Source organism: Chiloscyllium punctatum, chromosome 34, assembly GCF_047496795.1.
Source record: "Chiloscyllium punctatum isolate Juve2018m chromosome 34, sChiPun1.3, whole genome shotgun sequence".
Classification (NCBI taxonomy): Eukaryota; Metazoa; Chordata; class Chondrichthyes; order Orectolobiformes; family Hemiscylliidae; genus Chiloscyllium; species Chiloscyllium punctatum.
Genome location: NC_092772.1, coordinates 14,269,418 through 14,292,867, shown reverse-complemented (window position 1 = coordinate 14,292,867; position 23,450 = coordinate 14,269,418). Strand labels below are relative to the sequence as shown.

The 23,450-nt window shown below is 44.7% G+C and overlaps 1 protein-coding gene across 3 annotated transcripts in view; it reads right to left on the bottom strand.

The window, feature by feature from the left end:
• LOC140458769 (uncharacterized) overlaps positions 1 to 23,450 on the bottom strand; it is a 135,833-nt gene that overhangs the window by 12,110 nt on the left and 100,273 nt on the right. Inside the window, exons 4-6 of one of the 3 annotated variants that reach the window (XM_072553414.1) lie at positions 21,898 to 22,009; positions 12,875 to 12,986; positions 2,047 to 3,297 (exon numbers count right to left, since the gene is read on the bottom strand). In XM_072553414.1, the coding sequence (XP_072409515.1) occupies positions 3,180 to 3,297; positions 12,875 to 12,986; positions 21,898 to 22,009 (342 nt within the window). In that variant the 3' untranslated portion in view covers positions 2,047 to 3,179. Of the gene's footprint in view, positions 1 to 2,046; positions 3,298 to 10,260; positions 12,987 to 21,897; positions 22,010 to 23,450 lie in introns of those variants that run through there. The other 2 variants (XR_011953671.1, XR_011953672.1) reach the window with 2 other exon arrangements.

The window sequence follows — 23,450 nt, the reverse complement described above, 5'->3', positions numbered from 1 at the left end:
GCAGCAGAGTAAAACCTGCAGTTCCAAATATGTCCATATGTCCAAGTACAGCATTGTGTTCAGTTTTGGTCACCTTGCTGTAGGAAGGATGGTATTAAACTTAAACTTTACAAGGATGTTGCCAGGACTCAAGGGTCTGAGTCATAGGGAGAGGTTGGATAAGCTGGAACATTCCTCTTTAGAGCGCAGGAGACTGAGGGGAGTGAAATGCGTCGAGAGTCTAGTCATGGCCCACATCAGTTCCAGTCTCCCAGCCTGCCTCGATCCCCTACAATTTTCCTACCAGTGGAATGGGTCCATAGCGGGTGCCATATCCCTGGAACATGTGGACAACAAGGGCACCCACATCAGATTCCTGATCATTGACTATAGGTTCACCTTCAACACCATTATTCCCTTCAGACTGATCACCAAACTCCCTGACCTTAGTCTTGGCTCCGCCCTCTGAAATTGGATCCTCAGCTTTCTGACCCACAGTACACAATCAGTGAAAATAGGTAAGGGTGTCTCTTCCATGATAACATTCAACACTGAAATCCCAAAGGATGTGTCCTCAGCCCCCTACTATACCCCTGTACACCCACGACTGTGTTGCAAAATTTTGAACGAATGCCATCTACATGTTCACTGATGACACCATCATAGTAGGACAGGTATGTAATGATAACAAGTCAAAATACAGAACCGAAATAGTGGACTTAGTGATATGCTGCACTGAGACCATCCTCTCTTTCAAAGTCGGCAGAACTAACCAACTGATCAATGACTTCAGAAAGAAATGAGGAGAACATGCCCCCATCTGCATCAATGGAACTGAAGTTGAAAGAGTGGAAAGCATTAAGTTGCTTGGAGTGAAGATAAACGACCTCCCATGTAGATGTGATAGCCGAGATGGCACAACAACGCCTCTTCTTTCTCTGGCTGCTCAGGACATTTGACATGTCCACAAGGACCCTCACCAATGTCTACAAATGCACCACTGACAGCAAACTATCTGGGTGCATAATGACCTGGTGTGGCCACAGACCTGCCCAGGACAGTAAGTGAAATGACAGAAGGTTGTGTGCACAGCCCATGCCATCACGGAAACCAACGTCCCATCCATTGTCTCCATTGACACAGCTCACTGCCGTAGAAAGGCTGACAACATTATCAAAGACCCATCGAACCCTGGATCTCCTGCAATCTCTTCCATCATGGAGACAATACAGAATCTTGAACACACAAACCAGCGGCTCATGAACAGCATCTTCCCAGCCCATTATTAAACTGAGGAATGGATTCTCTAACTTCAAATAATGCTGATCTTGCTCACATTGATGTTGCCTATAGCATACCCTTTCTGGTGTAGCCTGTATGTCTCAGTCTAAGTTTTTCCTTTACCCTATGATCTGTATGTCCTTGCTTATTATAGGAGCGAGATTCCCCAGCGAGGGTCAAAGACTCTGGAGGCAGACAGGACACAGGCACGGAATGGACATTAATTCAAGCAAAACCTGGTTAATGCTGGGAGAATAACAAAGGATCTTCCTCAAATCTGGCTTTGACATGAGAAGACAATCGTTTCCTTAATCTTTAGCTCAGATCAGACGGCAAATCAATGACACACTTCGAGTTTACAGTAAAAAGACAGTATTTTTATACGTTCTGTGTTGCAATGATCATACACAACTTTGTCAGTGTACACTCCACTCCCCTTCTGCAGAACCAATCTTGTAAAACAACTTATCATTGTTGGACACTCCCAGGGACAGCCCAAGTTTCTTATTTGTTTCGGATGTTTAACGATTGTTGTTATCTCTAGGCCTTGGGATCTTTCTATAATGCATTCCAAAGTTCGGGGCTCTGCTCTTTTCAGTCATATACCTCATTGTTTATCTTGAAGGATTGCATGAATTCTATTCTCCAATGGGCAGGCTATCTCTTATCAAATTCCGTGATCACATTTTACAGTAAAAAGCTGATTCTGATACAAAATACGTAATATTATTATTTCCACGGTTAACCTTTTTCTTCGCAAATTCGACAAGACAAGCCAGGCATCTCTTTAAGGTTTTATTATTATGTTGAAATCTGTGTCCATGATTATTTACCAAATATTTAACTAGAACTTATTACTATTGTAAACAGTTTCAAAGGCAAAGCTAGCTTCTGAAAGATAACTTGAGATGCTATTTTTGTGGATGAAAATAATCCTTACTGAGATCAGAATAAGTTACTTTTTGTAGTGATTCTTCAAAGTTTTTGTGCTACAATTTCATTTTTTCATCTGTGTTCTGTTACAAATCATCATTTTTTTTTTAAAAAAGAACCTTCTTTACCACTATATTGGCATGTTTCAGAATCTTGCGAATCAGATTATCCTTTCTTTTGCTTTGGAATAATTCCCTTTTAAAAGGCCCTTTTTTCACTGATGCTGAAGCAATCTATTTTAATTTCTGTCTATTTTGTGGCTCTTCAGAAACAGACAGCTGAAGTAGACTTTTAATTTTCGGCCACTCCATGTCTCTAAAAAAAGGCAGCTCCAACTCTCACTATGATCTGCCAGAACTGTGTATAAACAAAGAGTTTCACTCTACTTAGATACATGCGACAATGGATCCTATCAAATCAAATAAAACCAAATCACATGATCGAGAGAGAGAAATTGTCACAAGGTCAATACACCCCGATGAAACCTCTGCAGCCTGCCACATTCGGCCAAAAATCGTGATAGTCGATTAAACAACTAACTGTTAGAGAGGGCTCCACAATTATCCCCATTCTATCAATGGATCAGCTCTGCACATCAGTGTAAAAAACAAGGAAATAGTATCTGTACCATCCTCAGCCAGGGGTGTTGAGTCAATGATTCAATTCACCGTCATCATGATGCCCACAGGATCACAGATCAGTCTTCAACCAATTCAATTCGCTGCACGTGCCATGAAGAAAAAGCTGAACACAGTAGAGAGGCAAATGCAATGAGTCCTGACCCCATTCCTGCAATAGGACTGAAGACTTGTGCTGTACAACAAGCCGTGCCCCTGGGGAAGCGGTTTCCTTCCAGCTACAACTCTGACATCTCCCTAGCAATGTGGAAAATTACTCAGTGTCGGGGAATAATTACAATCTGGACAATTACAACCCTCTCAGTCTCATCATGATAGTCAAATTGGGAGTTCGTTTTGATAGAGCTGTCAAGCAGCACAGACATAAACTTGCTCAGTGTGGTTTCCGATCGGTCCCCATGTGGAGATGGTGTGTTTTGGAAAAGTCACTGGATGAATAATCCAGACCAGGCTAATGCTCTGGCAGCTGGTGGAAATTAAAAACAATTAATAAAATATCGAGATCTCAAATCTGGTGTCAGTAACAATGGCCTTGATGTCAATGTCGATTGTAAACACCAATTTCCTTCCCCAATGTACTTTCAGGAAGTGAATCTCCCGTGCTTTCCTGGTCTGGCCTAAAAGTGACTCCAGACACACAGACATGTGATGCACTCTTCAATGGTCTCTGAAAAGGCCAAGCAAGACACTCTATTGTATCAAACTGCTCTAAAGTCTAAAAGGATAAAACCTGACAGAACATCCAGCCCCCAACCTCGGTATGGAAAAGGGAACGGGAAAGACAGTCATGTTGAGCCAGCAGAGACGTCGTTCCAAACATCTGCGAACTTGTGACAACATTTACAGAGCTTTCCCACAAACCGCACAGAAACATCGGGAATGTAATAGGCCATTGAGCCTGCCCCATTCTAGTTAATGTCTGAACATCTCCTGAATGCACTTTCCCCACACACTTTACACACCCCGTAATGTGATTAACCTTGTGAAGCTATAAAATAGGAACTGCGGTCGTCCCCTTGGTCTGTCGAGTTTGCTATCCAATTCAATATAATGATGGTTGACCCTTTATTTCTACACCATACTCCTGCTCTCTCCCCCATCCTTTGGTGTCTAGACATCCTTATTAGTCTTTAGTGCCTTGTCTTCCACAGCCTTATATGAGAGAGAATTCCCAGGTTCACCAGTCTCTGAGTGCAGACATTTATTCGTATCTAAATGCAATGTGATCCATCTGTATTTAATACTGTGGCCTCTTGTTTTAGACTTCCCAGCCAGGGGAATTATCATCACTGCTTCCAATCTAACTCACCCTGTCAGTGTTTTATATATCTCACTGAGATCGCCACTCATTTCCCTAAACCCCATGGGATACAGGCTCAGTTGCCCCAAACTCTGCTCCACAAAAAGTCTGTCATCCCAGAGATCAGTCTGGTCATCCTTCGCTGCACTCCCTCAATGTCAGGTTTGTCCTTTATTAGGTACGGAGACCAAAACTGCACACAATACTGCACAATGTTCGAGTTGAGGTCTCACCAAGGGCCTGTACAGCTGCACTGAGACACCCTTACCCCTGGACTCCAGTCCCTCTGAAATGATGGTCAACACCCATTTATCTTCCTGACTGCTTTCTGCTCCTGCAATATTGCTTTCAGTGACTGGTGTACAGGGAGATCCCAGATCCTTTTCAATGTTACAGCTCCCCACTTGGTGGGTCTGTGTACACTGGTTTGTGTGCCAATGTATTCCCTGTATTGGCTTCTGTCTTCAGAACTCACTGCTCTGCATGGAACTCAGATGTCTGTCTAAACAATAACAGAAGAAAAGTACAGTTCCCTTCATAGATCGACATTTCTCAACCACTCCCTTTTCCAATGGTTGGCTGGAATTTTAGTGTTTCACAACAAAGTAGACAACATCACATCTATCCACACTGCTCTTCATCTGCCACATATTTAATCATTCACTCCGTTTGTTTCAATCTCCTTTAAGTTTTATTCACATCCTCCTCACTTTCAAAATCCTAGTTCCGTCAGCAGACTTGGAAACTTTGCATTTGATTCCCTCAACGAGATGTTTGAGATGTATTGTGAATATCTGGTGCCCCATCACCAATCATTACGATGCCTCATGAGCCTTCCAAACTGAAAACCATCCATTTATTCCTCCTCATTGTTTCCTGTCAACACTCCCATTTTAACACCATGTTCATATATTACCCCCTATCCCATGTGCTTTTACTTTGCACACTAGGCTTGGGACTCTATTAAAATTCTTGCTGAAAATCCAAGTTCAATGCCTCTATTGTATTTTCTTTAATTAATCTACCAGTGAGTTTCTCAAATGCTTCCCATTTCATCAAGCTGTGTTGTTTTTTTTTCTATGCCCATTATTTTCAGTTCCAATAATTTCTCCAAATTAGTTTATTTACTAGTTTCATTCCACATCATTTCCTCCTCAGACTCATGTTTTCTCCTATTGCTGGGAAGGCTTTGTTTATGTATTTTTCTGTGAAGGCAGAAGTGAAGTAGCTGTGTCATGTTTCTCTGTTCTCCATTCTCCATTCCCTGGTTTTACTCTGTAAGGAATCTGAAACTTTGACTAAAAAGAACAGCTGTTGTCTATTCACCCTGTCCATGCCCCTTGTAATCTTAAACCTGAATTAGTTACCCACTCAACTTCCTCTGCTCCTAAATAAATAATTCAAGCTTACCCAGCCTCTCTCCACAGCTCACATGGTCCATCCCAGGGAACATCCTGGTGAATCTCTTCTGCACCTCATCCAGTACAATCACATCCTTCCTGTAACGCAGCTCCTAGAACTGCACACAATATTTCATTTGGCCTTACCAAAGTGCTATGTAGAACTCGGATAATCTTTGGGTCAATGAATAAAGGCTTTATCTACAGTCATGCTGAACTCATCAATTATCATATCCAGTCACATTCAGGGATGTGTGGAGAAGCACGCTCTGAGCTTCCTAGTGTGATGCCATTCTTTGTTTCCTCCCCTGTCTGGTTCCTTCTTCCAAAGTGTATCACCTCATATTTATCAGGGTTACATTCCATTTGCCATTGTTCTGTCCATCTGACCATTCTATCTGTATATTCCTGTATCATAAGACCTCCCTCCTCACTGCCAACCACCCGGCCAATCTTTGTGTCAAACACAAACTTACTTATCACACTCCCCCTACCCACTTCACATTCACATCACTTATGAATACCACAAATAATACGGAACACAGCACTGATCTCTACCGGGTACACCGGGGAAATTGGGCTCCAGTCACATAAACAGCCTTCTACCATGAAGTTGAGTTTGGATACAACTTGCCAAGTCACTAATAGGCCCGACATGTTCCCTGGTTGTTCTGTTACACTTGATATACGTGAAGAATATCTGGGGATTCTCCTTAATCTTGCCCTGCCAACAGGCTTCCATGCCCCTGTGTTAGTCAGTCCCCTCCAAGGGAAGTATTTCCGCCTTATTATGGTCTTAAATGGCATATCCCTTATCCTGTCATCATTTGCCTTAAATATAGAGGAGACAGCTAGAGAAACATCCTGTTTATTTCCACCTCATCACATGAATCATAGATTTTTGAAATTTCACTGTGATCACCTCTCATTCTTTGAAACTGGAGAGGTCGCAGGACAAATCTCCCCATCAGAAAATCTTGTCATCTCAGGAATTAATCTGGAGAATGTCCATTGCACGTCCTCTGTGATCAGTGTAATCTTTCTTAGATTAGGTCACCGACACTGCACTCAATACCTCAGGTACACTCTCACCAACACTCTATGCAACTGCTTCATGATGTCTTTACCTCTATATTCCAATCCCTTTAAACAAACTCCAACCTAACTTTAACTTTCCAATTACATGTATTGCTCCAAATACCATTCACACTAATTGCATTTACAAACTCACTCTGTGAGTTATCGAGGCATAGAGATGTACAGCATGGAAACAGACCTTTCAGTCCAACCCGTCCATGTCTAGCAGATATCCCAACCCAATCTATTCCCACCTGCCCGCATCCGACCCATATCCCTCCAAACCCTTCCAATTCATGTAACCATCCAAATGTCTTTTAAATTAGATTAGATTAGATTAGATTACTTACAGTGTGGAAACAGGCCCTTCGGCCCAACAAGTCCACACTGCCCCACCGAAGCATAACCCACCCATACCCCTACATCTATATCTACCCCTTACCTAACACTACGGGCAATTTAGCGTGGCCAATTCACCTGTCCTGCACATCATTCGACTGTGGGAGGAAACCGGAGCACCCGGAGGAAACCCACGCAGACAGGGGGATGCTGCAATTGTACCAGCCTCCACCACATTATCTGGCAGCTCGTTCCATACACGTACCACCGTATGTGTGAAAAAGTTGCCCCTTAGGTCTCTTTCACGTTTTGATTTCTAAAAGTGTAGAAACAAGTCCACAGCGACCCACCAAAGCGCAAACCACCCAGATCCTTCCCCCTGCACCTAACAGTACAGGCAATTTAGCATAGCCAATTCACCTAGCCTGCACAAGTTTGGATTGTGGGAGGAAACCCATGCAGACATAGGGAGAATGTGCAAAGTCCACACAGCCTGAGGCGGGAATTGAACCTGAGTCTCATGGCATTGGGAGGTAGCATTGCTAACCACTGTGCCACCCAACATCCTTCACTTCTCAGCCTAAACCTATGCCCTTTAGTTCTGGACTCCCCGACACCAGGGAAAAGACTTTCTCTATTTATCCTCTCCATGCCCTTCACAATTTTGTACATCTCGAGAAGGTCACCTCTCAGCCTCCAACGCTCAAGGGAAAACAGCCCCAGCCTGTACAACCTCTCCTTATACCTCAAATTCTCCCACTCTGTCAACATCCTTGTAAATCTTTCCTGAACCCTTTCAATTTTCACAACATATTTCCGATAGGAAGGAGACCTGAATTCCATGCAATATTCCAACAGTGGCCTAACCAGTGTCCCGTACAACCGCAACATGACCTCCCAACTCCAAAACTCAATACTCTGACCATTAAAGGAAAGCAAACCAAACACCACCTTAACTATCCTACCTACCAGCGACTCCACTTTCAAGGACCAATGAACGTGCACGCCAAGGTCTCTTTCTTCAGCAACACACCCAGGACATTGCCATTAAATGTTGAAGTCCTGCTAAAATTTGCTTTCCCAAAATGCAGCACCTCGCATTTATTTCAATTAAACTCCACCTGCCACTTCTCAGCCCATTGGCCCATCTGATCAAGATCCTGTTGTACTCTGAGGTAAACCTCTTCGCTGTCCACTACACCTCCAATTTTGTAGTCATCTGCAAACTTACTAACAATACCTCTTACGCTCACATCCAAATCATTTACGTAAATGATAAAAAATTGAGGAACCAGCACTGATCCTTGTGGTACTCCACTGGTCACAGGCCTCCAGTCTAAAAAACAACCCTCCACCTCCACCCTCTGTCTTCAACCTTTGAGCCAGTTCTGTATCCAAGTGGCTAGTTGTCCCTGTGTTCCGTGAGATCTAAACTTGCTAACCAGTCTTCCATGGAGAATCTTGTCGAACGCGTTACTGAAGTCCATATAGAACACATCTACTGCTCTGCCCTCTTCGTTACTTCTTCAAAAAACTCAATCAAGATCGTGAGATATGATTTCCCACGGTTAAAGCTATGTTGACTATCCCTAATCAGTCCTTGTCTTTCCAACTCCATGTGCATCCTGTCCTTCAGGATTCCCTTCAGCAACTTGCTCACCACTGACGTCAGGATCACTGGCCTATAGTTCCATGGTTTGTCTGTACCACCCTTCTTAAACAGTGGCACCACGTTTGCCAAACTCCAGTCTTCTGGCACCTCTCCTGTGACTATCAACGGTACAAATGTCTCAGCAAGAAGCCCAGCAATCACTTCTCTGGCTTCCCACAGAGATCTATGGTACACCTGTTCGGGTCCTGGGGATTTATCCACTTTTACACGTTTCAAGACATCCAGCACTTCCTCCTCTGGAATATGGACATTTTTCAACGTGTAACCATCTATTTCCTGACATTCTATACCTTCCATATCCGTTTCCACAGTAAATACTGATACAAAATACTCGTTTAGTATCTCCCCCATTTCCTGCAGCTCCATACAAGGGCTGCCTTGCTGATCTTTGAGGGGTTCTATTCTCTCCCTAGTTATGATTTTGTCCTTAATGTATTTGTAAAAACCCTTTGCAGTCTCCATAATTCTACTTGCTAAAGCTATCTCATGTCCCCTTTTTGCCCTCCTGATTTCCCTCTTAAGTATACCTTTACTGCCTTTATACTCTTTGAAGGATTCACTCGATCTATCCTGTCTATACCTGACACATGCTTCCTTCTTTTTATGAATCAAACCGTTTAGTTAGTCAGCAATCCCTATACTACCAGCCTTTCTTTTCATCCCAACAGGAATATACTTGCTTTGGATTCTTGTTATCTCGTTTCTGAAGGCTTCCCATTTTCCAGCCGTCCATTTACCTGTGAACATCTGCCCCCAATCAGGTTTTGAAAGTTCTTGCCAAATACTGTCAAAATTGGCCTTTCTCCAATTTATAACGTCAACTTTAAGATCTGGTCTATCCATTTCCATAATTATTTAAGATCTAATGGTATTATGGTAGCTGGCCCCAAAGTGCACCTCCACTGACACCTCAGTCACCTGCCCTGCCTTATTTCCCCAGAGTGGGTCAAGTTTTGCACCTTCTCTAGTAGGTTAATCCACATACTGAATCAGAAAATTTTCTTGTACACACTGAATAACTTCCTCTCCATCTAGACTCTTAACGCTCCGGCAGTCCCAGTCTATGTTTGGAAAGTTAAAATCTCCTACCATAATCACCCTACTTTCTTACAGATAGTTGAGATCTTCTCACAAGTTTGTTTCTCAATTTCCCTCTGACTATTAGGTAGTCTATAATACAATCCCAATAAGGCGATCATCCCGTTCTTATTTCTCGGTTCTACCCAAATAACTTCCCTCGATGTATTTCCAGGAATATCCTCCCTCAGTACCCCTGTAATGCTATCCCTAATCAAAAACTCCATTCCCCCTCCTGTCCTGCCTTCCTTTCTATCTTTCCTGTAGAATTTGTAACCTGGAACATTATCTGCCAGTCCTGCCGATCCCTGAGCCATGTTTCTGTAACTGCTATGATATCCCAGTCCCATATTCCTAACCATGCCCTGCGTTCATCTGCCTTCCCGATTCGGCCCCTTTGCATTGAAATAAATGCAGTTTACTTTATTAGTCCTACCTTGTCCCTGCCGGTCCTGACTGTTTGACTCGTTTCTGATCTCAGTTTACCAATCTCAGATTGATCTATTTCCTCACTATCTCCCTGCCCCCAGCCCCCCCCCCCCCCCCCCCCCGTCCAAACTAGTTTAAAACCTCCCGAGCAGCTGTGGCAAATCTTCCTGCCAGTATATTCGCCCCCTTCCAATTTAGGTGCAATCCGTCCTTCTGGTACAGGTTCCTTCTACCCCAAAAGAGATTCCAGTGATCCAAAAACGTGAATACTTCTCCCATACACCAGCTCCAAAGCCATGTATTCATCTGCTTTATCCCTCTATTCCTGTCCTCACTAGCTCATAGCGCCGGGAGTAATACAGATATTATTACTCTCAAGATCCTCTTTTATAAATTTCTGCCTATCACCCTGCAATCTCCGTCCTTAATCTCAAACGTTTTCCCTTCTTATGTCGTTGGTTCCAATTTGGACAATGACCTCTTGCTGGCCCCTCTCCCCATGAGAACATTCTGCATCCTTTCTGAGATATCCTTGATCCTGGCAGCAGGGAAGCAACACACTAATCTGCTTATTTCTCTGCTGGCCACAGAACCGTCTGTCTGTACCTCAGACTAGCGAGTCCCCTAAGACAATTGACTTCGTGGAATCCGGCGTATCCCCTGTTGCATTAGAGCCAGTCTCCATACCACAAACTTGCCTGTTTGTGCAACGTTCCCGTGTGAATCCATCACCCGCTACATTTTCCAAAATAGCATATTTGCTTAAAATGGGGAGAGCCACAGAAGACTCCTGCACTAGCTACTTAACTCTCTTGCCTTTTTTGGAGTTAACCCATCTATGTAACTCTATCTGAGACTGTCCCCCTTCCTATAACTGCCATCCATCACATACTGTTGCTGTTACCAATTCTGTATTGTCTTAAACTGTCTCTCCAACCAATCCATTCGATCTGATAGGATTCACAAGCAGAAGCATTTATTGCAGATATAATCTGCAGTAAACTTTAAATCCGATAAATGCACTCCGATATCCAGCGATACATGAATTCAAACAGCAAAGGCAGTAACTCTGCAGGTACGCTGTCCTGTCAGTTTCTTCCCCTCACCATGTGCTTCCTTTGTCCGTTCTGTTCCCTGTTAAAACTTGCATAAAGGCTTCGGATAATTCAAATACACCATATCCCCTATACCACTACACCCCTCCTACACCCTTACAATTCTGCCATTTATATTCACACCAACAAATTAAATCCAACACGCTCGTTGGCATAGAGACCACTGTCACACAGTTACTGTACTGCCCTTGCCATAAGTACATTCAGTGTCCTGACTGTAACCATATTGACATTCCCATCACTGTTTGGTGCCTACAAAAGAATTCCTGCTAATGGTTACTGCTGCTTGCTTATTCTCAGCTCCACTTTTGATATTCAGATCTACATGACTGTCTCATTAATGCATTAACCTCATCCTTCCTTAGCAACTTGTTGGTTTGTTGCCTAGTCCGCATATTGGGATTAGATTGGGTTGGGATATCTGCTCAGCATGGATGGGTTGGACCGAAGGGTCGGTTTCCATGCTGCACATCTCTCTGACTCTATAACTCGATCCCAACAACCCTTCGTATTCCCTTCCCAGCGATGATCATTCTGCAGCTACATCTCCGTAACGACAGTTCCATCATATCTGTTCCCTGTCATTCCATCTGCCTTATTGTGAATACAGGGAGACATTCCTCAGTAGTGGGGGGTTGAACAGATGGGTAGAGGTTACAGAGATAGGGAGGCTTACAGGGACTCGAGGATGTTAGAGTAAAACAGAGTTACATCTGGTCAAGAATGTCAGTAGGACAAAGGAATTTACAGAGATCGAGGGAGCTGGATTAGATTCTGGAGATAGGGATAGGGATGGAGTTAGGAAGAGGCAGGCAGACTGAGAGGCATAGACAGGGGGCTGTTTCATCTAGGAGATTATTGTGCATACTAACAGAGATATGGAAGGTTGTTGTGATTGAAGACATTTACAGATATAAGAAGGCTTCTAGGCTCTGGAGGCTACATAGATAGGAAGGCAATGGAGAATGCCAGGTTGCTGGGATGGAGACAGTTACACAGATGGGGAGGGTTGCACAAACTGAAAGAGGTTCCTGTGGTCGGGAGGGGTATGGTGTCGGGAATGAGGATGAAATTTTACAAGATAAAGATCAAACAATTGGAGAAGGATAAGGAGTTTACAAATTTTTCACAGCGAAGGAAGGGTTGTCGGAGCTGGAGAAGATTACATAGGTAGGGACGGATGGAGAGGTTAAAGACAAATACATTGAGATGGAGGGTGGTATTGGTGGGAGGAGCTTACAGGGATAGACAGGACTGTCAGGGTTTACAGGGATGAAGGAATTTAGTACCTACTGGAGAAGGTTAGGGATTAGGGTGTTAGGGACTGGAGAACCTGACAGAGACAGAGACAGAGACAGAGAGAATGATGTGGACTAGAGGAGATTCCAAACAGAGGAAGGATTATCGGGACTGGAGGATGTTACAGAGATCACGAACACAGCATGGGCCAGGATTGATTCCTGCGATCCCCTGTGCTGTCGCATTGAGGACCAGTACAGAAGAGGTGAAAGCAGGACCCTCACAAGATGGTGAGAATGAAGTCTAGAATGTTGCTGTTCCTTGCCCAGCTCTGTATCTCTGTCCTGTCTTCCTGGTCTACCTCACCCTGTACTGTTTACTGTGAGTGATCTTACCAGCTGCAGGAATTACTGAAGGCTCCAGATCTCCCTCTCCATCCCTCTCTGGCTGACCAACCAGTTTCCATGAGGTGATGGATGAGAAAGGAGTTAGGAACATCCTGATTACCTGCATGAGACAGAAATAGACAGAATGGGAAACTAGACTGATGCAATGAGGATAACACATGCAGAGTGGCACTGAGTCCAGCAGAGATCTCGATAATCCCAGTCTCCATCCCTTGCCTGTGCTGCTGCATCGCTCTGGAGTGGACAATTCTGTTGACTCAGGATCACAGACCATCTGTAAGAGGGAGAAATGCTGACAGAGGCAGTAAATAGACCGACACAGCGAGGGATACCACATGGAGAGATACTGAATGATATCACATTATTAAACACTGCATCAACAGGGAATTGTTTGAATTTGTAAAAAAGACACTGGGATAATTGTGAGGGGATTCAACCTTCCTATCTCATCATCTCTTTGGCAGTGGCTCACAGATGAGGCTGACTCTCTCCCACTCTCAGTGAGGATGGGGGAGTCTGGAGTTGGCTGTACAGACCGATGTGGCCTTCCACAGACTCTGTTACACTTGAGGCAGAAGGTGGACATGGAAAGAGGGTGGGTGGGGCGTTGATATGACAGCGCGCTCCTTGTGCTGTTTTCTCCTGGATTCCCGTTTTCCCCACAGAAAGTCTCGAGGTGCTCGACACCTTCCCAATGCTCCTTCCCCACTTCAGACGGTCTTGGCCGATTTGATTAAGAGATGAAAAAAAAACGATCAATTCTGAAGTAACCAACATTTAGAAATGTGGAGGAGTGCAGTAGGAAGAGGAAACATTGTCAGTGTTTAATCAGAGTAGTGTAACAGGGAGAATTGAAGGTGCTGGAGGTGGTGAGAGTGTTACAGAGAGGGGCAAAGGCCTGAACAACATTACAAAGCCAGCACGGATTGCTGCAGCTCGAGCTGTTTGCAAAGGGAGGGATAGACATCTGCATTTTTCGTTGATTCATTCACGGCCTAAGGATGTCACCGGTTGGACCAGCATATATTGCCCTCCTGCTAATTGCCCAGAGGCAGCTCAGAGTCAGTCATATTGCTGTGGGACTGGAGTCACATGTGAGCCAGACCAGGTAAGAATGCCAGATATCCCTCTCTAATGGACATACGTGAACAAGTTGATTTTTCCCAGATAATCAACAATGCTTATACAGAGGCCTCACTAATGTCCTGTACAGATACACCATGACATCCCAACTCCTACTCTCAATGCTCTGCCCAATGAAGGGTAACCATCCCAAACGCCTGCTTCACCAGCCTGTCTACCCGTGACTCTACTTTCAAAAAACTGTGTACCTGCATCCCTGGGTCACTGATTGACAACAGTACAGGGCCCGAACATTAATTGTACAAGTCCAGCCTGGTCTGCTTTACCACAATACAACACCTTGCATTTCTCCACCTGTATTCCTAACCTCAGTGGTCCAGCAGTACTGTTGATCCCATTGTACTCTTCGATAACCCTCTTCACTGTCCACATTATCACCAATTTCAGTCTCACTCACAAACTTGCTAACCATGGCTCCATTATTATCATTCAAACTGTTTATATAAATGATGCACAACAGTGACCCAGCACCGAACCCCATGGCACACCGTTGGTCACAGGCCTGCAGTTTGAGCAGCAACCCTCTATGAACATGCTCTGTCTCCTACTTCAATCCTGTTTTGTATCCAGTTAGTGAACGCTCCCTGGTTATGTCTGATCTAAACTTACTAACCAGTCTGCCATGCAGAACCTTGTCAAAGGCCTTGATAAAGTTCATGTGGACATCGTGTACTGCTCTGCTTTGACCTCTCACTTGTCGACCTCAACACTCAGGTTTGAGGCGTGATTTCCCATGTACAAAGCCATGCTGATGATCGTTAATCTGTCCTTACCTTTCCAAATGTACGATGATCGTTTTCCTCAGAATCTCCTACAACAACTTACCACCCTGCCATCAGTCTCACTGGTCCGTAGTAGCTGTCGGTGATACAAATATCTCTGGAAGGAGTCCTGTAATTTCCTCCCTCGCTTCTCACAAGGCGCTGGGATACATCTGACCATGTCCCAAGGTTTTATCTAACTTATCGCATTTTAAGACATCCAGCACCTCCTGTTCTCCAATGTGCACTCTTTCAAGACATCACGATGTATTTTCCCAAGTTCCCGAGCTTCCATGTCTTTCACCACAGTAAATCCTAACACAAAATATCTGTTCAGTATCTCCCCCATCAGCAGTGATTCCACACAGACAGCCTCATTGACCTTTCAGGGGCCCTATTCTCTCACGAGCTAATTTTTAGCCCCTGTTGAAACTTGTCAAAATGCTTCTGAAATTTCAAATATCCCTCTACCGCAACTAGCCTCCCCCAACCTTATCTATTCTGCATTTATGGTCACACCAAATTATAGAATCCAACAGATTTAAAAATATTCACCTTTTATAAAATCATACATCTCCCATTGTTTCTAAGTATCTAGTTATCATTTATTATCATATCCTTGAAAACACATTCCAGCACGTTCCCGACTTACTGTCAGGCTAACACCGCTTGGTTCAGACTGACTGCACAAAGGATTTGGGGAATCCTTGTGAATCAATCTGAAACAGGTAGCTTCCAGGATCAGCAGGTAATCGAGAAGGCAAAGGGAATGGAGTCTAAGTATAGGGAGGTCTTGCTAAAATGATGCAAGGTACAAGTCAGACCACACCTAGATTATAATGAGCAGTATGCATGCCCTAAGGAAAGACATTCTTGTGTTGGAGGCAGGCCAGGGAAGGTTCACTCGGCTGATCCTGGCGATGGCGGGATTTTCTAATGAGAAGAGGTGGAGTAGATTGCCCTTGAACCCATTGGGGTTTTGAAGAATGGGAGAGAAATTGAATGAAACATCCAGGATTCTGAGGGGCTTTGACAGGGTGGATACCGTGAAGTTAGAAACTAGAACTCAGAGTTAGCCATATTGCAATGGGTCTGGAGTGTCATGTTAGCCAGGCCAGGTTAAAATGTCAGATGGTCTACACAAAAGGAGGTCCGTGAACCAGATGAGTTCTTCCCACTGATCAACAACGCTTTTATGGTAACCTGACCAATGTCTTGTACAGATACAACATGACATCCCAACTCCTATTCTCAATGCTCTCTCCAATGAAGGTAACCTCTCCAAATGCCTGCTTCACCAGCCTGTCTACCTGTGACACCACTTTCAAAGAACTGACTACCTGAGTCACTGACTGACAACATTCCCAGGGCCCGAACATTAACTGCACAAGTCCCACCCTGGTTTGTTTCACCAAAATGGAACACCTCACCTTTATCTAATTAAACTCCATCTGCTATTCTTCAGCCCACTATCCCAGCAGTACTGTTCAGCTTGTTAACCTTCATCACTGTTCAGTTTACCACCAATTTCAGTGTCACCCAAAAAACTTAACATATTTAACAATATTCCCATCCAACCCATTTATCCAAATGACAAACAACAGTGGACCGACTCCACCGCTGGTCACATGCCTCCTGTCAGAAAAACAACATGTCTCCCACCACCCTCTGTCTCCTACCATCAAGCCCAATTTTCTGTCCAGTTGACTAGCTTCTCCTGAATGCCATATCCTTTTACACTGATCTGAGCTTATTACCCAGTTTAACACACGACATGTAGAACACAGCACAAGACCCTTCGGCCGTGATGACATGCCAATCTTTTATCCGACCAGAAGATCAAAAATAAATGTGGCAGATAGAGTTTAATTCAGATAAATGCGAAGTGCTGCATTTTGGGAAAGCAAATCTTAACAGGACTTATACACTTAATGGTAAGGTCCTAGGGAGTGTTGCTGAACCAAGAGACCTTGAGGTAAAAGTTCATAGCACCTTGAAAGTGGAGTCGCAGATAGATAGGATAGGGAAGAAGGTGTTTGGTATGCTTTCCTTTATTGGTCAGAGTATTGAGTACAGGAGTTGGGAGGTCATGTTGCGGCTGTACAGGACAATGGTTAGGCCACTGTTGGAATATTGCATGCAATTTTGATCTCCTTCCTATCGGAAATATGTTGGGAAACTTGAAAGGCTTCAGAAAAGATTTACAAGGATGCTGCCAGGGCTGGAGGATTTGAGCCACAGGGAGAGGCTGAACAGGCTGGGGCTGTTTTCCTGGAGTGTCGGAGGCTGACGGGTGACATTATAGAGGTTTACAAAAAAATAGAGGGACATGGATAGGGTAAATAGACAAAGTCTTTTCCCTGGGGTTGGGGTGTCCAGGACGAGAGGGCATAGGTTATGGATGAAAGGGGAAAGATATAAAAGAGACCTAAGGGGCAACTTTTTTCACACAGAGTGTGGTATGTGTATGGAATGAGCTGCCAGAGGAAGTGGTGGAGACTGGTATTATTGCAACATTTAAGAGGTATTTGGATGGGTATATGAAAAGTAGGGGTTTGGATGGATATGGACCGGGTGCTGGCAGGTGGGACTAGATTGGGTTGGGATATCTGGTCAGCATGGATGGGTTGAACTGAAGTGTCTGTTTCCATGTTGTACATCTCTAGGACTCTAACTTCCATACCCTTCATTTTATTATCATCCATGTGCCTATCCAGAAGAATATTAAATGTCCCTAATGCATCTAATTTTACCGCCACCGCTGGCAGTGCATTCCACTCAGCTACCACTCTGTATGTAACGAACCTACCTCTAAAATCTCCCCTAAACCATCCACTAATCACCCAAAAATTATACCCCATGGTAATAACTATTTATATGAGGGTAAAAAATCTCTCTCTCTATTGACTCTATCTATGACTCTCATCACCTTGTTCACCTCTGTCAAGTCACCCCTCATCCTTCTTCACTCCAATGAGAAAAGCCTTAGCTCCCTCAACCTCTCTTCATAAGACATGCCCTCCAGTCCAGGCAGCATCCTGTTAAATCTCCTCGTTACCCTCTCTAAAGCTTCCACATCCTTCCTGCAATGAAGGGACCAAATCTGAACACAATATTCCAAGTGGGGTCTAACCAGGGCTCTGTACAGCTGCAGCATAACCTCACAGCTTTCAAACTGAATCCCCAAACTAATGAAATCCCACACAATATATTGCTTCTTAACAAGCCAATCAGCTTGGGTGGCTACTTTGAGGAATCTATGGACTTGGAACCCAAGATCCCTCTGTTCCTCCACACTGCCAAAGATCCTGCCGTTAACTCTGTATTCTGCATTCAAATTCAATCTTCAAAGTGAATGACTTCACACTTTTCCCAGATTGAACTCCATCTGCCATTTCTCAGCCCAACTCTGCATCCTGTCAATGTTCCATTGCAACCTACAACAGCCCTCCACACTATCAACCACTCCACCAGCCTTTCTGTCATTGGGAAACTTACTAACGGACTCTTTCACTCACACATCCAAGTCATTCATAAACTCACAAAGAGCAGAGGTCCTGTAACCTCTCCCTGCAGAAAACCACTGGTCACTGAGGTCCAGGATGAATGCTTTCCATCTATCATCACCCTCTGTCTTCTGTGGGCCAGTAATCCTGTATCCAGACAGACAGGTTTCCCTGTACCCCATGCCTCTGCACTTTCTGAATGAGCCATAAAGATGTTTTGTCACATTCTCTAAAGATTCAATAAGATTTGTAAGGCATGACCTGCCCCTTACAAAACCATGCTGACTATCTCGAATCAAACTATGGTTTTCCAAGGAATAATAAATCCTGTCTCCCAGAGTCCTCTCCAATAATCTGCACACCACAGACATAAGACTGACAGGTGTTCAATTCCCAGGATTATCCCTATTCACTTTCCTGAACAAGGGAATAATATTTTCTGGCCTTCAATCATCTGGTCTGACTCCAGTGGACAGTGAGGGTGCAAAGGTCATCACCAGGTGCTCAGCAATCCACTCCCTCAGTTCCTGTAGTAACTTTCGACGCATCCAGTCTGGTTCAGTGACTTATGTATCCTTATCTTTTACAAAATTCTCAGCATATCCTCCTACGTAACATCCACCTGTTCACGTACATCAGCCTGTTTCACGCTGTCCTCACAAACGACAAGACCCTTCTCAGCAGTGAATACTGAGGCATAGTATTCATTAAGGACCTCCTCTACCTCCTGTGACTCCAGGCACAAGTTCCTTCCACTATCCCAGATTGGCCTTATCCTCACTCTGAACATCCTCTTGCTCCTCCCATAAGTGGAGAATGCCTCGCGGTTTTCCTTAATCCTTCCCAACAATGCTTTTTCATGCCCCCCTCTAGTTGCCCTAAGTCCATCTCTTGGTTCCTTCCTGGTACCTTCAGAGAATCCCGACTGTGTGGAAACGGGCCATTTGGCCCAACACCTCCATATCAACCCTCCAAACAGTATCCAACCCAGCCCCATTCCCCACCCTATTACTCTCCATTTGACCTGTCTAATGCCCCAAACCTACCCATCCCGAATCACTATGGGTAGTTTAGCATGGCTAAGCCACCACACTGGCACATCTTTGGGCTGTGGGGCGGAAACCGGAGCACCTGGAGGAAACCCACAGGGAGAATGCGCAAACACCCCACAGACAGTCACCTGAGGCTGGAATCGAAATGGAGTCCGTGGTGCTATGAGGTCGCAGTGCTAACCACAGAGACACCGTGCCACCCAATGTAACTCTCTGGAGCCCTGTCTGATCCTTGCTTCCTCGACCTTAAGTAAACTTCCTCCTTCCTCTTGACTAGATGCTAAAGTCCATGTGGACAACGTTGACTGCTCTGCGTTCATCTATCTTTGGCCACCTCCTCGAAGAGTCAATCCGGTTTGTGAAACGTGGTTTCCCACTCACAAAGTCATGCTGACCATCTCGAATCAGCCCTTGCCTTTGTAAATGTAAGGATCTCTTTTCTCTCAGAATCTCCTCCAACAACTTCCCCATCACTGGTCTCACGAGGCTGTAATTTCCTAGCTTTTCCCTGCCGTCCTTCAGTGATGGAACATCATTAGACAACCTCCAGACTTCCAACATCTCACTGTCCCTGTTGATAATATACATATCTCTGTAAGGGATCCTGCAATCTCTTCCCTAGCTTCCCACAATATTCTAGGATCGACCTAATGAGCTACTGAAGACTGATCGACCTTTATTTGTTGTAAGATTCCAGCACTTTCTCTTCTCTGGTGAGGATTCTTTCCAACACATCACGATTTATGTCCCCAACTTCCTGAGCTTCCATGTCTTTCTCCACAGTAAATACTGACAAGACTGTTTTGTCTAATATCTCACCCATCTCCTCTGGTTCCACACAAAGGTGACCTTATTGATCTTTAAGGGGCCCTATTCTCTCCCAAGTTACTCTTTCGCCCTTATTGAAACTTGCATAAAGGCTTCTGATAATTCAAATACACCATATCCCCTATACCAGTACACCCCTCCTACACCCTTACAATTCTGCCATTTATATTCACACCAACAAATTCAATCCAACAGGCTCGTTGCTGTATCAGTCGGCATGGAGACCACTGTCACACACAGTTACTGTACTGCCCTTGCCATAAGTACATTCAGTGTCCGGACTGTAACCATATTGACATTCCCATCACTGTTTGGTGCCTACAAACGAATTCCTGCTAACGGTTGCTGCTGTTTGTTTATTCTCAGCTCTACTTTTGATATTCAGATCCACATGACTGCCTCATTGATGCATTAAACTCATCCTTCCTTCACAACTTGTTGGCTTTTTGCCTAGTCTGCCTATTGGGACTAGATTGGGTTGGAATATCTGCTCAGCATAGATGGGTTGGACCGAAGGGTCGGTTTCCATGCTGCACATCTCTCCGACTCTATGACTCTATCGAAACAACCCTTCAGTATTCACTTCCCAGCGATGGACATTCTGCAGCTACATCTCCGGAATGACAGTTCCATCATATCTGTTCACTGTCATTCCATCTGCCTTATGACGAATACAGGGAGTCATTCCTCAGTACTGGGGGGTTGAACAGATGGGTAGAGGTTACAGAGATAGGGAGGCTTAGAATTAAACAGAGTTACATCTGGTAAAGAATGTCAATGGGACAAAGGTGTTTGGGGATTGGAGGAATTTACAGGGATAGAGGGAGCTGGATTAGATTCTGGAGATAGGGATAGGGATGGAGAAAGGAAGAGGCAGGCAGACTGAGAGGCACAGACAGGGGGCTGTTTCATCTAGGAGATTATTGTGTACACTAACAGAGATATGGAAGGTTGTCGTGACTGAAGACATTTACAGAAATAAGAAGGCTTCTAGACTCTGGAGGCTACATAGATAGGAAGGCAATGGAGAATGCCAGGTTGCTGGGTTGGAGACAGTTACACAAATGGGGAGGGTTGCACAAACTGAAAGAGGTTCCTGTGGTCGGGAGGGGTATGGTGTCGGGAATGAGGGTGAAATTTAACAAGATAAAGATCAAAGAATTGGAGAAGGCTAAGGAGATTACAAATTTTTCACAGCTAATGAAGGGTTGTCGGAGCTGGAGAAGATTACATAGGTCGGGACGGATGGAGAGGTTAAAGACAAATACATTGACACGGAGGGTGGTATTGGTGGGAGGAGCTTACAGGGATAGACAGGACTGTCAGGGTTTACAGGGATGAAGGAATTTAGTATCTACTGGAGAAGGTTAGGGATTAGGGTGTTAGGGACTGGAGAACCTGACAGAGACAGAGACAGAGACAGAGACAGAGAGAATGATGTGGACTAGAGGAGATTCCAGACAGAGGAAGGATTATCGGGACTGGAGAATATTACAGAGATCACTAACACAGCATTGGCCAGGATTGGTGCCTGCGATCCCTGTGCTGTCGCATTGAGGACCAGTAAGAAGAGGTGAAAGCAAGACCCTCACAAGATGGTGGGAATGAAGCCTAGAATGTTGCTGTTCCTTACCCAGTTCTGTATCTATGTCCGGTCTTCCAGGTCTGAATATAGAAGTCTACTACCTCCACCCTGTACTGTTTACTGTGAGTGATCTTACCGGCTGCAGGGATTACTGAAGTCTCCAGATCTCCCTCTCCATCCCTCTCTGGCTGACCAACCAGTTTCCATGATGTGATGGATGAGACAGGAGTTAGGAACATTCTGAGGACCTGCATGAGACAGAAATAGACAGAATGGGAAATTAGACTGATGCAATGAGCATAACACATGCAGAGTGGCACAGAGTCCAGCAGAGATCTCGATAATCCCAGTCTCCATCCCTTGCCTGTGCTGCTGCATCGCTCTGGAATATACAATTCTGTTGACTCAGGATCTCAGAACATCTGTAAGAGGGAGAAATGCTGACAGAGGCAGTAAATAGACCGACACAGCGAGGGATACCACATGGAGAGATACTGAGTGATATCACATTATGAGACGCTGCATTAACAGGTAATTGTTTGAATTTGTAACAAAGGCACTGGGATAATTGTGAGGGGATTCAACCTTCCTATCTCATCATCTCTTTGGCGGTGGCTCACAGATGAGGCTGACTCTCTCCCACTCTCAGTGGGGGTGGGGGAGTCTGGAGTTGGCTGTACAGACCGATGTGGCCTTCCACAGACTCTGTTACACTTGAGGCAGAAGGTGGACATGGAAAGGGGGTGGGTGGGGCGTTGATATGACAGCGCTCTCCTTGTGCTGTTTTCTCCTGGATTCCCATTTTCCCCACAGAAAGTCTCGAGGTGCTCGACACCTTCCCAATGCTCCTTCCCCACTTCAGACGGTCTTGGCCGATTTGATTAAGAGATGAAAAAAAAACGATCAATTCTGAAGTAACCAACATTTAGAAATGTGGAGGAGTGCACTAGGAAGAGGAAATATTGTCAGTGTTTAATCAGAGTAGTGGAACAGGGAGAATTGAAGGTGCTGGAGTTGGTGAGGGTGTTACAGAGAGGGGCAAAGTCTTGAACAACATTACAAAGCCAGTACGGATTGCTGCAGCTAGAGCTGGTTGCAAAGGTAGGGATGGACATATGTATTCTCATTGATTCATTCACGGCCTAAGGATGTCACCGGTTGGACCAGCATCCATTGCCCTCCTGCTAATTGCCCAGAGGCAGCTCAGAGCCACCATATTGCTGTGGGACTGGAGTCACATGTGAGCCAGACCAGGTAAGAATGCCAGATGTCCCTCTCTAATGGACATACGTGAACAAGTTGATTTTTCCCAGATAATCAACAATGCTTATACAGAGGCCTCACTAATGTCCTGTACAGATACACCATGACATCCCAACTCCTACTCTCAATGCTCTGCCCAATGAAGGGTAACCATCCCAAACGCCTGCGTCACCAGCCTGTCTACCCGTGACTCTACTTTCAAAAAACTGTGTACCTGCATCCCTGGGTCACTGATTGACAACAGTACAGGGCCCGAACATTAATTGTACAAGTCCAGCCTGGTCTGCTTCACCACAATACAACACCTTGCATTTCTCCACCTGTTATTCCTAACCTCACTGGTCCAGCAGTACTGTTGATCCCATTGTACTCTTCGATAACCCACTTCACTGTCCATTTTATCACAAATTTCAGTCTCACACAAAC